Source organism: Lagopus leucura, unplaced genomic scaffold (assembly GCF_019238085.1).
Source record: "Lagopus leucura isolate 7727_CA_CO unplaced genomic scaffold, USGS_WTPT01 Super-Scaffold_100008, whole genome shotgun sequence".
Taxonomy (NCBI): domain Eukaryota; kingdom Metazoa; phylum Chordata; class Aves; order Galliformes; family Phasianidae; genus Lagopus; species Lagopus leucura.
This window is the reverse complement of record NW_024962265.1, coordinates 15,008,949-15,026,853: the sequence shown is the minus strand read 5'-3', so window position 1 is coordinate 15,026,853 and position 17,905 is coordinate 15,008,949. Positions and strand designations below refer to the sequence as shown.

Below are 17,905 nucleotides of genomic sequence, written 5' to 3'. Positions count from 1 at the left end.
AGGCAAACAATTTCTAATTTACAATACCAACATTCCCTTCCCTTTCCTCAGAATCAGATAACACACAGATTGCACTTCAAACTGAGATACCCCTGGACTTCACAGCATTTTAAAAATCCAGATATGAAAACTAAGGTAAAGGGAGGGTTATTAATTTTTTTGGAACAGTAAGTTATTGAGCAGCAAGGATCACTTAGTAATTGGCATACCAGACTTAATATCCCCAAATGCATCTAATCAGAAATTCAACAAATATGCACTAAAATAGTGTTTTCAATTTCCTGCTCATTTTCATGAAGTTTCATTTACTGCTTTGAATCACAAAAAACGAGCACTGAATACCTTTAAGGCAGCCTGATTTAAGTTTCTATACAGTGTTCATCACTGTGTTCAAATAGCACTCATTAAAAAAAGTCACTTTCCCAAAAGGTTTCCTTCTTGATTTCCAAGCCAGCAACAGAAACTGGAATTACTTTTCTAGTATGAACCACCACATCTCAGGAGATGTCATTACCAATCAATTATTCTCTTTTCATTTTAACTCTCATTCACGATAACATTAAGAACTGTATTCATATACATAAGAAGAATCCATTAGCTTAAATGCAGATTTCTGAATTTCTTGTGGGTTTTGCCACCCCAAAGGAACTCCAAAACCCCTAAAGCTTTAATCATGAAAGGTCTATGAATTTGCTTTTTATTTCTCTTTAAATAACCAATAAAAGAAGTGAAGAAAATTTTATGAAGTAATTTTCAATCTTGTTTCCTCAAAATTACTTCTCCCAAATAACGCAAGCATAGCAGGGAAATAGGCATATACCATTCATTTCAACCTAATTCAATTAGAGACAATACCAGAATTGAAAATATATAAAATTATAGGCTACTGAATTTTACTATTCACATTAATTAAACCTACACCTACAGTCACTGATCTTTAAAATAAAGTATTCACAACAGAGAAGTCCAGCAGACTTGGTCAAACTATATGTGAGAAGATCAACAACCCTCTCCTCCTCTTTCAAGGGACTCCACTCAGAATCACAGAAAGGCCTGGGTTGAAAAGGACCACAATGATCATCAAGTTTCAATCCCCTGCTAAGTACAGCATCACCAACCACCAGACCAGGCTGCCCAGAGCCACATCCAGCCTGGCCTTGAATGCCTCCAGGGATGGGGCATCCACAGCCTCCTCAGGCAACATGTTTCTGTGTGTCACCACCCTCTGAGTTTTTGTAAAAAAGTTTTGCTCCTGGCTCAAGCATTACCATTCTGCTTGGCACCCTCCAATAACCCCCTCCTACAATCTACACAACTGCCATAAAAATAATCAGATTGATTTTAAAAGGAAGATCTATCTCATAATGAATTATTTCCATAAAATGTCAAATTCACAATAGTTTTCCTAAACTCAAAGATAAGAGAATTTCTTCAGTAGAATAATCTACGATAAGAGCTCCCAAACCTTAAAGGATTTTGACAGATACAGAAAAAGGAACCACACTATGAATTAGTTCCAAACACATACATGTGATTCAAATTCATTAAAAGAGTCACCTGAAACTCACGTTATTCAGATATAATTCTTACCTCCGTTACTTTGGGCTGAAGTCTTAGAACTTCAGGGCTCATGCGCGGGATATCTATATGAATCTAATTAGACAGAAGCAAGAATACTGTAAAAAGAGCCAACAGCACACTTTTTAAGTAACAAAAAAAATAGACAAACTTACAGTTTTACACTATTAGTTATAATCCCACTGTATTATTATTTTAGAAATAACATGGATTTAGTTCAAAGCTATAGGACCAAATACTTAAGTCATTATTAATTTAAACTATTAACTGGGAGAAAAAAAAAAAGAAAAGGAAACCATTATTTTCTTTCACATTTTAAGATCCTTACACTAAAGCTGATTGTTTGCAAACTGTAGTTATATCATCAATACTCCTTGGCTCAGTGCAACTATGCCTAACAACATAACTGCTACATATGTGTAAAGCCATGTGCAACCGACTACTGCACACACATTTAATCTGTCCTAAGGAAGTCTAAGGTAAGGCTGACTGCTCAAGTCAGTACTTTGTGATGCAAATCATTTATTTTAATACAAAACTTCAAGAGAAGTTATCTTGCTTATCTGGAGAGGCAAGAAATTTGGACACTCTTCAGCTAATTACTTATCATACAGTTTCAACTTCTTAAGCAGGAATATGGAGCCAGTAAGGAACAGTCAGTGTGGTACTATCTTCTCAGCCATTTGAAGGAGGGCCAGAGGAAATCTCTATTCCTCTTAAATGGAACAGAATAAATGGTATAGCCACAAGCATGGCATGACAAAAGCTAACATGTTAAGAAATCTACTGTACAAACCAAAGTATTTCATATTTTGAGAAAGACTTAATTTGGCTTCCAAAATTTAGGAAAGCAACTGATTAGACCAGTTGATTATCAAGTAAGCTTAAGGAAATAAATAAAAGCAATAGCAAATTTCAAAAACAATCTCTTCAAGCTCCTTAACAGATCTAACGTTGGTAAGAAGTAATTCAGTATTTGTTTTACCTGTCTATAGGTATCTTGATGACTCTCATCATTTCTGGAGTCATAGTATTGTTCAACAAATGCAAAATACTCTTTTCGTTTCCTTTGTAAAGTGCTTTCTCTTCGGTCCACATTTGCAGGAAGATAACCCTGAAAAATAAAAAAAGAAGAAATGAAAAAGATCTTACTCTGCTTCACAAAAAGGACAGTTAGCATTTGATTATATGCAACGGGAAAGCTAATGAACAAATGTAGTACAATGCAATCCTATTTTGGTCTGAATAATACCTCAGGAAATCAGTTTTCTAATCATTGTAACTGAATACAAAAGTTCAGAAACCAAGACCTTACAAAAAAAAAAAAAAAAAAACATTTTTTTAATAATACATTTCAAGTCTTTCATCTTTCCAAGCAGTTTCTCATCAAGAATTCTAAGACGTTTGCCTTCCCAATAAAAAAAGTTCAAAACAATTTCAGAGAAATGTGAAGCTACTTGAGTTCATTAAGTTCTGCATCCCCACGTGGCCCTTATTTCAGGAATTTTATTCAATTTTTCAATAAATGCATACTTGAGTTGCTCTGAAGTATGAATGACACTTACAAACATACTTGTTTAAATTATAGTTAAAACCATAATATGATGGTGTATTTACTGAAAAGCCTCAAATATTCTAGCTACTTTAACTCTCTGTTTCAGTTACAGAAATAATAATTTCAAGTTTTCATTTCATCTAAAGAGGTTATGAAAAGTTTCAGCGCAAACTGGACTCTTGGATATAAAGCTCATTAGTACATACTGCCTTAGTTGTTTCCTAAAAGTAGTTTATAAACATTACTTTCCACAAGGTACAGTCATGCTAAGGAATTTGTATGTCAGATATGCAGTTAATACGTATCTGAATTGTCCTTCAATGAGCTCATGTCCAATCTACCAAAGATCCCATCCTCCCACAAAAATCCATTCTCATTTTCTTCTGTCCAGTTTGATCTCTATTTCTAGGCTCTCAACCTACTGCCACTTCAAAACAGTGTCAAATGACCATGTCATCATTTTAAGAAAGGAACTACAACTGCTATTAAATGTTCTTATTACATAAATTGAATGTACTAGAAGGATCATTATTCATGTTACTACCTGCTGAAAGGTTTCTTCAGCATTCAAGAATGGCTAATGTTTTCCCGTGTGTAGCTTGATTTCAAACATAATATGGCAAAAAAAAAAGAAAGTCAATTCATATTTAACATACGTGGCAGACTTGAAAAATAAACTTTGGAAAAGAATCTCTGTAAACCTAAATGGCTTTAATAGAGATCTAGCCACCCAAGGAAAAAAGATTAATATCTGCTATTCATATCAACTTAAATTATTTCTTGCCAGTATTACAGAAATTCTCCTTTCACGTTTTCAGGCATCATCATACTAATAGTAATCAGTAAAACAAAGGAAGCAAGTTTGTTTTTTTTTTTCAACCAAGAGTAGTCTTACTAAAAATAATAATAAATTAAATCCTCATAACATCACAGAACATTCAGAGGAATCACAAAGAAGCTGTGGCTGCTCCACCCCTGAAGGCACCCAAGGCCATGTTTGGTGGGCCTGGCATCCTGAGCTGCTGGGTGGCAGCCAGCTCACGCAGCAGGGCTTAACGGCGATGATCTTTCAGGTCCCTTCCATTCCAAGCCATTCTATGATGTTAGAACTGCAGCACGTGCTTGCACTTGAACAACGTGCCCTAGCCCAAGTAACTAATTTGATGCTATGCATTTAGCTATCAAAACGACTTTCTTACTCAGTCCTTAACATGACAAGTAAAAACGGATTTAGGGTAAATGTAATGTGCTACAATTTCTGATTCTACAATAGAATCAAACACACTGAGGATAAATGCCTGGATTTCATTACTCTCTTCCAACAATCCAACATCAAATCCCATTTCTACACCGTTCTGCCAAAAACAGTAAAATTAAAACCCACACACTAGAGTATCAATTGCTTATGTAAATATCTTTGTACTAAAATAACTAAAAATATGCTGTATTATAATTCCTTCTTATAACATGACAAGAAATTAAGCACAAATATTACATTCTAGATGGCTTAACACATACTTGCTTTAGCAAAACCATTTCTTTTAAGACGTACTGACTTGCATCTGATTCTGGCTATTTTTAAATTGCATCCTCTTAACTTTTGCCTCAAGATTCAGACTGACACTTAATATCCTGTCCCAGTGCTCTGAACTTAGTTAAATATTGAATTCTGCTTCACATTTATTCTCAACAGTTTGATTTTTTTTTTTCCTGTAGGATATCTTAGCTCCATTAGAAAAGAATTTATTTGTGAGATCAAATGTGATTGTTCCAAGGATACCAATATTTTCTCAGCAGACTTTCTGCCATTACTCTGTTTTGAAGACTGAAGTCATCTTTCAGTAGGACACATCCTGTTTCCCATTCGCTTTACAAAATTAAGTTTTATTTTTAAAAGTAGATAAGGATGGCAAAATACCATCAGGGCATAAATTGGTGGAGGGTTTATCTATCAAATTCCCTCCAAAGGCAGCCATAGCTGCTATTCAAAACAACATTGGGCCTGAACAATTCTGCTTGTTCTCTAGGGATGCGATGCCTGGTGGTTTTTTTTGTTTGTTTGTTTGTTTTCCTTATACTTCAGATATAAATCATGTAAATTTTCAAACTGTTAACAGTAAATGTGATAGCAGTGGCTTTTCAGCACTACATTGAATTTCATATCTTTCTCCTTGAAAAAATATTTTAATCAAATATTTTAACACTATTATTTGGAACTTAACCTACCCTTCAGCCTCAGCTTAATCAGGCTTCAAAGTCAGTTTTGAGTAAGTTGTAAATTTCTGACTGAATATTTTACAATAGACATCCTAAATTTCAAAAAATAAAATAAAACTGTCTAATGTTGGACAACTTTAGAAGCAGAACTAAAATATATTGTACAATGCCCACTTAATCTCAGTTAGCACTGAATATTTGCCATTAAGAAGCTGCATCTACATTTTGAATCGGTGGAACTAAGCTGCAAATTTAGTGGAACTCATTAGCAAGACAGACTCTTTCAGTCACTGGAAATCAAACTCAACGTGAAGTAAATACTTCACATTCCCTGCTGAATTTATTCTATAAAAAGCACAGCTATTTAAGTCTACTCTCTGAAAAATTCAATAGTGTTAAACTGTTGTGTATATAACTCAGAATTTTAAAGAGTTCTTAAATGCATGAAGATTTGCTGATAAAGTGTCTTTCACAGTCTCCAGAGAGCAGACAGCACGAGATTTTTGCTTCTCTTTAATACAAACATTTTTGCAAGTTCTCTCAGCCTTGTACAAAGAAACAGCTAACATGAACAACCACTTACCATGACAAGTTTTACAGCTGAAAAGACTGATACCAGAAATATTCCTGCCAGGAATACACAGTATTTTTGCAACAGAGCCCTTCATAAATAACAGCACAAACAGTGAAATAAAAAGGTTCACTTCTGCAACATCAAACCCAACAAACCCCATGTTCGCGTAAGCTCCCTATGCTGCCTTGTCTAAAGCACTCAAGTGTGGGGTTTTTTTTTGCTGCTCCATGGTATTTCAATCTGCACCCAAGCTACTGCACTTCCAAACTCCTCCCACCTCCAATGCGGAACCCCAGATGAGGTTCTGAGCCAGCACTCAGCAAGGCAAAAGCAAACAAGTGATCAGCTTTTCAAGCAGCTTGGTTCCCTCAATTGACTCAAGCCCAAGAGGAGGAGATCCAATGCCACAAAGTAACTGATCGCAGCTGTTTGGATTTGTTCACCTGAAACTAATGTAAAAAAAAAAAAAAAAAAAAAAAAAGAAAACTAGCCAAACCCAAGCTCCTTTCACACCTTTTCCTCAATACAAAGCTAATCCTTCCTGCGGAGAGTCTAGTACTTACTGTAACGTCAAGCCAGATGAAAGCCTTCTGTGGGACACAGATAGCCTTTGCTTCCTCACTGCACGCCTATTTTCAAGAAAACTGTAGGAATTCACTTGTCTTTCAAGTCTCCAGTGTTGGCTCAAATCTGGTTGAAAGAGGCTACTTATCACATAAGTCCTGCTTTCACAGAAAGCCAGGCTGAAAATAAAAGTACACAGCTGGCATGATTTATTACTACTTCTCATTCTCCTCCTTTCACTTTGACAAATTCATCTTATAATTGAGCAAAGAACAGAATTTTTATTACAGTTCAGCAACAAGACAATGCTTTCAAGTATTACTGACAGATTACAACACAGGCAAAAATATCTGCAGTTCCTGAAGAAAGCCATTACTGCTAAACAAGAAGACAAAAGTAAAACTTACCGAAAGCAGCTTCCATGCAATGGGACGAACTCGTTTGGGAACTCCAGACCAACTCAATTTCCGTAATTCTTCTATTAAAAGAGAAATATTTTATGATAACTAAAAAAAAAAAAATTATTCTCAATATACACAGATATATTCAAATTAGCAAAAAGCTGTTTATATCTTATTATGAAGTCCAATGAAATCAAATTATATGGCAATTCTAAAGAATTAATAAGACAGTGGATAATTACTTCCCGTAGGGATAACTGTGATAACAGGCACTGTGTGATGAGGTAGCTTTTTGAATTACTGCCCAGTTGTTGTTTTTTTTTCTTTTAAATATACTTGCCATATATTAATATGCAAGACAGATTCAGCTTTATTGCATAATAACTCATGCAGATCCGAATTAAGAATGAGATTTGCAGTTACATAAGCAGAATATACTTCATGTTTGCACGTTGGAATTTAGTTCAGCGTTATGTTTTCATTCTGCATGCTGCATTCCTCTCTCAAAAGCTCTTCATCAGACAGCACAGCCAGCTAAAGCAATCTGCGAGATTTCACACATTTTTTGTGAAATCTGTTTATTGTGGAGGAAAAAAAAGTTACAGAAAAATCATTGATAATGTAAAGACAAAAGATGCCTTAAAGTGTCCCTATGAAACAATATTCTTTAGGTATCTACTTCAGGTAGTAGCTCTTCTTACTTGGAATAGAAAATCAGGGTAAAAACAAGTTCAAATTATTAACACGCCAAAGAACACAGAATAACAAAATTATGTATTTCTTTTAATATATTTTTTCCAATTAGTTCCGTATTTTTAAACTCACTATCTATATTCCAGTGAATATGTTTTCCAGATTCTGTACTTCAAATAAGGTTTTAAATAAAAAAAAGCACAGAACAAAGTAATTACAATAAGAACTTGTCCAGTGAGTGTATTCTGTAGTTCTGTTTTTAAAGTAACAAATTTGTATCTTTATAATAGAAGAAAAAATTCAAGGAGAACAAGGTGATACTGTGTTAAAGCAAGAACACACAAATCAAGGTGTTTTGGTTTCTTGTTGTTGTTTGTTTTGTTGTTTTTTGTTGGTTTTTTTGTTTGTTTGTTTGTTTTTTTACTATCAATACAAACTTCATTTAGAGGTATATTGTATACAACAGCAAAATAAGTAACAATTTAGGAATAGCATATCAAGCATCACTAAAAGATAAATTAAACCTTGTGCAAACCAAAGACTTGAACATCAAATATCAGAAGTGTAACAACAATACAACAAATGTGAAGTGACTTATTTGACTTCCAACAAGCTGAAGATTCTACAGCCACAGAAAAGTATCTTCAGCACCCATTAAATGCTGAGGCCCAAAATCCTGAGCTCCCCTAATGATTTTTGTACCCCTTTATACTTAAGCATCAACATGAACAAGAATACGCACTGGAAGGAAAAAACAAACACAAAAAGTCCAAACGTTCCCTGCCTTTCTATAATCTAAAGGCTGTAACAAAAACTATGTCCGGAAAAATAAAATCCTACTCAGTTTCACAATGACAAAATAAAGTCAGTATATTGACAACATTTAAATACACCAGAGCTATTGAAGACACAAAAGATTCAACTCAATGCAGTTATTCCTGATGTCACACCACCTTTCGCCAGCTTGGCTGTTTTCTATCAGTAACACTGAAATATCACAGAATGGCCAGGGTTGCAAGGGACCTCAAGGATCATCAATCTCCAATCCCCTGCCACATGCAGGGCCACCAACCTCCCCATTCAAGGCTAAACCAGGCTGCCCAGGGCCTCATCCAACCTGGCCTCGAACACCTCCAGGGACGGGGCATCCACAACATCTCTGGGCAGCCTGTTCCAGCACCTCACCACTCTCTCTGTAAAGAACTGAAATACTGCATTACTGGCAAGGCTTCTAAAACTGAAGTCTAGACAACAGATTTTGCAGGCTGTTTTGTTTGTTTGGCGATGTTCTCCCCCCACTAAGCTTCATTATCTTCATTTAACTGAACATTTTGCAATAACGTCTCAACAAAAAGTTTTATCTTGAGGGTTTTGCGTTGTTTTTTGTTTTTTATTTGTTTTTTTTGTTTGTTTGTTTGTTTTGTTAGGGTTCTTTTCAGTCTCCTAATAACAAATTTAATTCTAAGGTAACTAAGAATTTTAAGGTAACTAATTCTAAGGTTGCACCACAGGCAGTTTTGCTGCCACATCTCTCTTCTTTTACCTTCTTTTACCCACATTTCACCTTCTTTTACTTTTACCTTTCTTTTTTGAAAGAAAATAATCAAATGTGAATGTGATTGTAAACACAATTATTCTTTGAATGTGTTTTGTTTTAAAAAGATTTGTCTCAACCTAAAAAAGAATTTCATCTTAGTGCTTTCCTTATACTACAATATAAAATCCATTCATTTTTAACTATCAGCTTGAGAGTTACTGAGTAAAACTATTGTTTCTATTACTTCTCCCTCTGAACTATACAAAAAAAAGAACAAAGACAAGAATCTAGGAGTTTTTGTCCACTTGGCAACTTACAGTAGAAATGTATTATTCTTCCATGGCTTAATGAAATAAATACATACAAAGTGTATACGTTGTATCAAAAATCAGGAAAAGCAGTGAGAGTTGAAGCTAAACATAAGCAGAATCATCATATGCCTTCAAAAGCATGCAGTACTTCTGAGGTAGAAGAAACCCTAAAGCACGCTTTTTACAAAACCCCAAGGAATCCCAGCAAACTCTTCCCTTGTTCTTCATATATAGGATTTTATTGGCACTGGAAAACCATGGGATGTGCAAAAGAGCAGAAACACCAAAAAAAAAAAAAAAGTGATACTACAGAGTTACAGTGTGAGACTGCTAAAGTAACAATGAAAGCAGAACTTGAACAGACTATCAACACTGATTAAGAGGGTGAAGTGTAAGTTGAAAGTATTACATCACAGGCTAGCACAGCAACTACACAGGAAGCACGCTGTCACTGAATACAAAGGATTCAAAGGGAAACACACACACACACACACGTAAAATAAGCAAATTAATTCCTCCAATCAGAAGTGATTCATGAACGCCGATACTAAATTTCCTGTAGCAGTACTCAGGATCATACATTTAAAGATAATATTTAAAAGAAGGGCTGATGTTAAATAGTTTTAAAGGAAAAGACTACTGGATGTCATGAACAATGGGAAAAGAGCCACAGATGGATTCTGAAGAAAACCCAAGAATGCACAAGATAGGGAAGAAGAACAAACAAAAAAAAGCACACCAACAGCTCTGCCATGACACACAGCAAGACTGTGATACAGAGCACAGCTGGAAAGGAACAAGCTTCATTAAGTATAGTTGCAACGAAAAGCAGATGGACTACTGAAAGAATTAAAAAAAAAAGAAATCAGGAGAAGATGAAAAGCAAGCAGCCATTTTAAAACAGCAGTCTGAGTACCTTACCATTTGGAGCAGGCTTTTTGTTTCTCCTGGATTAGTACTGAAGAACTAATTTTTTTGAAAGGGGAGACACAGGGAAGAGTTGGTAGGAAGCAGAAAAGCACAGTAATAATTCAACAAATAAAGTATTACATTACGGTGGTATTAAGAAATCATCTTCAGAAGATTTTGATCTTTGGCCCTATACAGAAATCTATGCAGTAAGCCCAAGTTAAAACAAAGTCTTTGCATTCCAAAAAGCAGAAACACTCAGCTTTGTAACAGGTGTTAAAGGCAAACTGTAAATTCCTATTCTACAGTTTAAGACCTTACAGTTTTGTTAATTTTGCTTAAGCAAGCAGAAGACAGAATTATTAATCTGATTTACATGCAATTCAATATCCATCTCATTTCAGCGTGAATCACAGAATCATAGAACAAGTTGGAAGAGACCCACGAGTACCACCACTCCCGGCTCCGCAAAAGACCATCCACGAAAGCAGACGCTGCATCTAAGAGCAGCATCCAAACATTCCTCAAACTCCAGCAGCTCCGCACCATGCCCACAGCCCTGGGCAGCCCGTTCCGTGCCCACCGCCCCCTGGTGCAGACCCTTTCGCTCACCCCCAGCTGCCCCTCCCCTGACGCAGCTCCATGCCGTTCCCTCGGGCCCTGTCGCTGTCACACAGAGCAGAGCTCAGCGCTGCCCCTCCGCTCCCTGTGAGGAGCTGCAGCCATCAGGCCTCCCCTCGGCTCCTCAGCTCTGGGCTGAGCAAACACAGGGAGCTCAGCCGCTCCTCACACACCCTGCCCTCCAGACCCTTCCCCATCTTCATATCCCTCCTCTGGACGCTGTCTAATAGCTTTATGTCCCTCTGAAGCTGTGGCACCCACACTGCACCCAGTGCAGGAGATGAGGCCGCGCAGTGCAGAGCAGAGCAGGACAAGCGCTCCTCTTGCCTGCTGGCAGTGCTGGGCCTGCTGCAGCCCAGGGTACGGTTGGCCCTTTGGGCTGCCAGGGCACACTGCTGGCTCTTAATTTGTCATCAACCAGAACCCCAAACCCCTTTCTGCAGGGCTGCTCTCCAGTCTATCATTCCCCAGCTTGTACATACATCTCGGGTTGTCCTGTTTCAGGTACAGAACTTGGCACTTGCTCTCATTAAACTTCATATAATTGGCAATTGCCCAGCCCTTTAATTTGTCAAGACCTCCCAGCAAGGCCTCTCTACCCTCACAGAAGTCAAGATTGCCACAACAGGCCTGGAACAGGCATTAACACAGTGATTCCAGGATTCTCAACACATCTATCCCAGTGTTCCCTTATCAGCCAAGAAACACCACACTCAAGTCCTCCTGACAGCCAAAACAAGTTTGATTCACACAGTATGGTCTTAACAGGTTTGGTTTTATCGTCAGTACCAGATGGCCAATAGGTACTCCCCCAAGAATACCTGGTCAAATGATTGCTTCCTTTACCCCCTTTTGCTATTACTTGATGTAATCATCCTTCTACTTCACCTTTCTCTAACTCAGACTTGTCTTAAATTAACATACCACACCAATTACTTCATCACCCAGCAGTCCCAGTCTCACTACACTGTACCTAACTTTGTTACTTCTGCCATGGTCACCCAGGCATAGGAAAGGACAATGTTACAAAACCAGCAAAGCAACTCACTGTTCCCTCCAAGTAATGGCATTGTTTGGATATTTCTCACATAATTCTCCCTAAATGATTCATGAACGACCATCCCCATGTGGTGCTAGTGACAATTTCTGTCATACTCTCACACAGTGGTTGTTTTGTTCAGCAGTTTCTCACACCACATCCAGCAGCTCTTCATGTCCTAGTGAATTAGCTCAGTCTCAGACCCAGGCACAGTCAGCAGCTTGGGGCTGCAGACAAGCATTCAACACATCTGCAACAAGTTTCTGTTCTCACCAGGCTTTGGTATCAAGCAAATCCCTGAGCTACTAAGCAGAAAACCCTAAGTAACAGTGTTGCCGGCCATTTTCTTCTGAAAGCCAATAGGGCAGAAAATCTGTCAGAGCAAGCAGAGGCAAGGTAGGCAAACATAAACAATATGAGAAGTATGGTATTTTGTGTACTTCATGAATAAAAAGAGAAAATCTGCCTTAACTGAATACAACATCTAAAAATCACACATGCATTTCCTCTCTACCTTGGAAAATGATAATAAGCTCCAGCGTTAGCTTAATAATAAGGGCCTTAAGTCTTCAAAAGCAAGTGGTCTCCAACTGTGCATCATCACAACACTCCACCAGTCCTTGTGCAGTATTCATGAATACATTTGTTTCACCTCTTATGACTTATTTGTGTTACTGGTGAGCTGACTGAAAGGAAACAGATCCTGTGCATTAATTTACAGCTTTTTCACAAAATCGCTTCACTAAAGCTTCAAGTTTATCTACTGATACAACACACTATTTACTAATAAGTAATAAGCATAGCACATACAGTAAATAGAAAGTAGGCTGCAACTGTGAAACTGTATTGTTTTTATGCAATTTCTCATTGTCACTCTATTGCATTAAGCTCTCTAATACTTCACACTACTATTTTTTTCTCCTCCCTCAACTCTATTTCAGTTCCAGTAGAAATCTAAGAACCCAGCACAGAAATGGGTACCAATCTCTAAAAACAATCCCACAACTGCAAAGAATGTAAACAATTTTTGCAAACAATGCAAAGAAGTAAAAATATATATATAAAAATTAAAAAATACAAGCAAAAAAAAAGGTAAGTCTACTGTCAGAATGAGATAATGCAGAGCATATGAAATCAGTGACAAATAACAAAGCACAAATATACCACATTCTGTTAGGTAACTCATTTAAGACCAAAGGTTGGAACCATGCAAACCATGAACTGAAATACTGCTTATTTGAGTCAGACTATAAATAGAAATTCGGATACAGCTGAGCTTTCCTTGTATGTTCAGAACCACGCAAGAATAGTTTTAAGAGTTAGAAATATTACACATCTTCAAATGAAGCATCTGCTTCAAAAATAACAATAAATAAATGCTTGTAGTCCTCACTGAAATAACATTCTTTAAAGAGAAAGGAGAAACAGTGTTATGTCTCACCAAGTTTTAAGAGAAGCCAGTTTTGTTCCTGACACTATTCTGCAATGAACACAGATCTCCTTCAAGTAAGGAGACCTTCGTCTTACAGTTCCAAACAATAACACACATACCCTATGATATCGATTTTCACAGGTCTTGCTCTTTCTCAAAGCGGGAAAAAACATACAGGAAGGGCTACACACTTCCAGTTTACAGCACAGCACTTAATTTGAAACAGATCCTTGGAATAGTCCTCCACAGCATAGAAGCAAAAAGCTCCCCACATCCTTCCATGCTGAACATAACTGTTTATGATCCTCTGCCACAGCATTCTCCTCTCTGGGTGCTCCTTTACACCCGGATTGTCTGCTGGGCCTACAAAACGTTTGGCTGTGTTCCTTCTCCAAACATATTTGGGAAAACAATCACCTGCTACCTTTAAACATTCTGCAAGGTGTTTCTCTCAAATTTTTCTAGCAGGGTTTCCCTGCACTGACAGGACTGATACTCTGTTCTACTCCCCTTATTTGACACAGAAATTAGCTTTTTTGGAGGCTGTCTTCTTGCATTTGATAATCTTTACTATCTTAAAATTGATAATCTCTACTTTGTTGTCATGTCATAGAAAATCCTTCTGAATTTCTCTCAAGGCTTTTACTTCTGTTTTTGCTTCCATAAGTGGTATGGTAATTGCTTTCAGTACAGGACGTTAGAAAGATGATTGCACAATGGATATTTTAGTTTCATCATACAACATTAACCCATGGTATGTAATAACCCCATTTTTGTGCAAACAATGGCTGCTGTTCTATTTTATAGTCTTCCAAAATTCCAGAATCTCAGGTTATTCCAACAATGTACAAAATTCTGGTCATAATTTTTCATTACAGCAAGCTCAACAAGCATTCTCCAACTGACAAATAGCACACATTACAACTGAAAGAGGTTATGCATGAATTCTTACCAGGTGTAGCAGCAAGCTTTCATGCTTATTACCCAAAAAGCATACAGTCTGACTCCTGTGCATCGCAATTGTTAAAGCATCATTTCACATTATGCTTTCCCTTGAAGGTTCAACACCATCCAAACAGGAGAGGAAAAAAAAAAAAAAGGAAAGAAAGAATAAAAGAGAAGTCCTGTCCTTCCCAACAAAAGCAAGGGGAACAAAAAAGATACTCTAAAGCCACTCAGCCTTAATACGGTTATTGCAGCATACAATAAACATGCCTCTAGTAACAAGAAAAGAACAAACCAGAGCATATATACAAAATACCATTTTAGATGAAAAACTGCAGTGAAGTTAGGTTCTAACAACACTATTACATGAATTACACACATGCTTTATTTGAAACACATGCATAAGATGTGCTTTATCCTTAAAAATTTCCCATCAGATCACTTTGTAATTTCAAATGATAACATGTAATTGAAGTACCTGCATTCATACTCCACTTAAGATCTATGAGTCTCCATTAAAAAACAAGCTAGGAAGTACTAAATCATTATGATCATTATGTTTTTATCTCAGAACTAAAATACTATGTACCAGTCTGCAAGATGGCACTTCACCACAATATTTTGATCCAGGTTGCGTTAGCTTTTCTTTTAAACACTTGGTTCTTCCCTTTTCCTTTTGTCTCCTATTGAAGACTTTCTCATCAAGCAGTGCTAAGTACTTTCATATTCTCCAGTACCTTGAAACCAAAAACCCATCTGAAGTTATATAAAAGTAGTGAAGCTAATAAGACAACTGAAGTTGCATTCTAAGTATAATAAATGATAAAATCACTTCTTTTTAAAACACACAAGTTTCATACTGGCTAATACATAACACAGAGAGCATTCAAGGGAGCACACTCATAGAAATTAATTGGTCAAGAACGCAAAAGAAACACCAAAATAAAGTCAGAAGCAGAAAATAACTCCAAGAAGGTATTATGCAAAGAAAAAAGCCATTCATTGAGACATCTGAAAAGAACGTGTTTCCATCATCTGAACAAGAAACCAGAAAAGCACTGTTAGAAAACAGTTAAGATATTGTTCTATAAACAGCCTTGACACAACTGAAGTCAAGATATTAGCTCCCATGACATCCCATGCTGAACCCCTTCTGACATACAACAAATACTCTGTGCATGCTCGAGCATCCAGCCTTCAGCAGTGCCACCAGAGCTACGTGGCTCCTGATGGCCTCCGAAGCTCAGTACCCTGGGACACATCTCAGCTTCAAAAATACTTGAGAATAGTATAGCTATTCATAGCTGCTTTACTACAGATAGCACGTATCTGGAAGCAAACATACAAAAAGGCTGGAAAAGTGAAGCGCTGCTTTTCTAACCTGCGTCAGCTGTCCCCACGGTGAAGCTGTTTCCCCTCCAAACCATCCACCAAAATTCTTATTTCCTTCCTTTCCTGAAAAATATCGCCCTGTCCCCCAAATATGACATTATTCCAACTGATTCACAAAACAGAAGGATGGATGTCAATGAATGGTGCAAAAATAACAAGAATGAATTCCAACTGATGTAAAGACACCAAAAATAACGTGTTAAGAAGAAGCAGGCAAACTGAAAGACAAAGTCAGATGGCACAGTTGAAACAACAGGCCTACCAAAATACTCCAGCTATTTCATTCTTACCGTTAGTCCTCAACATTTTAGCTTTTTTTTTCCCCCCTCTCCTTATTTTGGTAATACTAGAACACCAACCCATATTAACATCAAAGGACTTAACTTTAGCAAGTACATCTATCTCAACTTAGCTTTCAATATTCATTCATGGCTTCACATCTCAACATTTTCACCCCTTTACATGGCCAGCCTGACTTCATCAAGAAATTAATCTCTCCATAACTTAGAGAAACAATTCTGCTCAGAAACAAGTGTCGTGAGGTCTTGGTTTTCTCAGTAATAGCACATTAGTAAAATGCCTTTAAAAATTAAGATTTTACAGTACAGCAAGCTCCAAAACTATAATTGGAATCTAATCACATTTAGACCATTAACAAAGAGTATTTCAACAGCATTTTAAAAGAATAAAAGGTAACTATATGGACAAAGGGTTAAACAATAACCAAAGGAAGGGAAATTAGATACAGTACATAGAATAAAATTCACAAATACTGGCTTGATGTTAACACGTAAGCTTTCTTTTATCAAACAAATTCCAAAAAGCAACAGCCTAACTTCAGATTTTAATCATTACTTTTTGCTGTCTTGAGCACAGCAGTATAGCAGCACAGATGCGATGGTGTAGCTCTCAAACTTGGAAATTCATGTCTTGTAAGAAGCCTACACGACTGAGCACGTACACCTCACAGTCAGCAACCCTTCAAATCAAGGTATTAGGAGAAATCCATCCTCAACCAACATTTGGAGAGCACCAAGGAAATGTACTTATATTAGAAACTTGTTCTCTATTTAATATCTAATTAAGCATTAAATTATTTGTCATTGGTTGAAAGGTTAGATTATCCCTATTCAAAACATAATTTCAATTTATTGTCATTATACTAACTCCTTTCCCATATAGACTTGCCAGGGAATTAGTTGTCACAGTTATGAGCTGAAAACACGCTCCCCAGCACACGATTTCTTCAGAGCTTTAATGCCACCTACAAATTAGGCATATATTTTCAATTAAAATAGCACTGCAAAATATCCTTGCTTCAATAAAATTAACGTTTTCTCAAAATTCCAGAATATTGAAGTAACTTATTTTATTATCTCCAAAATGAGCAGCTCCAAAAAGCTCTCACCACAGACAAGACAACGTGCTAAAGGTGCAAGTACAGAAATACGTTTAACCTACTGGTTCAGAGTTGAAATTAGAGCAATATTTGTAAAACTCTTCATGAAAACTGTCTCACTCTCTTCACTTTCCGAAGCAACACTGTGAAGCCCCATTAGTGCATTCTCTTTGAGCTGACCCATCATTTTAAATAATTCTGTGACCAATCAGTGCATTTATAAAGCCCCACAAACTCTACACCAAAAATCATCTCTCCATTTGCTACCACTATCCAACTGGCACTTCTGCCTGTGAGACAGCATTTAATTTGCAGAAACGCTGTTGAGATTGGAGGTCTTATTATGAAGGGATAATAACACTTTTATATAAATGTCTCAAATTGGCATAATTAATTTCATTTTAGAAAAAAATGTTTTTATCTGGTAGTACAATACATTCAAGCACATACTTGTTCTCTCTGAAGTTGAAAATGTTTCGAGCAATTATTCTAAAGGAAATCTTATGACACTGTGCTTTTAGACTAGCTTATGTAAAGATTCTTCATATTCCATAAATATTTCACAGGGCATTATACAAAGAAAACACATCCTTTACAGACTTTCTAACCCCAGGAGCTATTACTGCATCTACTATCCATCACAACAAACAAACACATAGGGAAACAACAAAGTCTGCAAGTATTTCTCTTGGAACTCCACGTTCATCATTCTACCAGTTACAAATAGATAAATAAAAT

General features: G+C 36.7%; 1 protein-coding gene across 3 annotated transcripts in view; it reads right to left on the bottom strand.

Moving 5' to 3' along the window:
- Positions 1–17,905, bottom strand: part of TBC1D22A (TBC1 domain family member 22A) — a 154,172-nt gene that overhangs the window by 121,305 nt on the left and 14,962 nt on the right. For 2 of the 3 annotated variants that reach the window (XM_042872645.1, XM_042872648.1), the window contains exons 5-7: positions 6,896–6,966; positions 2,564–2,692; positions 1,591–1,653 (exon numbers count right to left, since the gene is read on the bottom strand). In XM_042872645.1, the coding sequence (XP_042728579.1) occupies positions 1,591–1,653; positions 2,564–2,692; positions 6,896–6,966 (263 nt within the window). The remainder of the gene's footprint in view (positions 1–1,590; positions 1,654–2,563; positions 2,693–6,895; positions 6,967–17,905) is intronic. The other variant, XM_042872647.1, reaches the window with a different exon arrangement.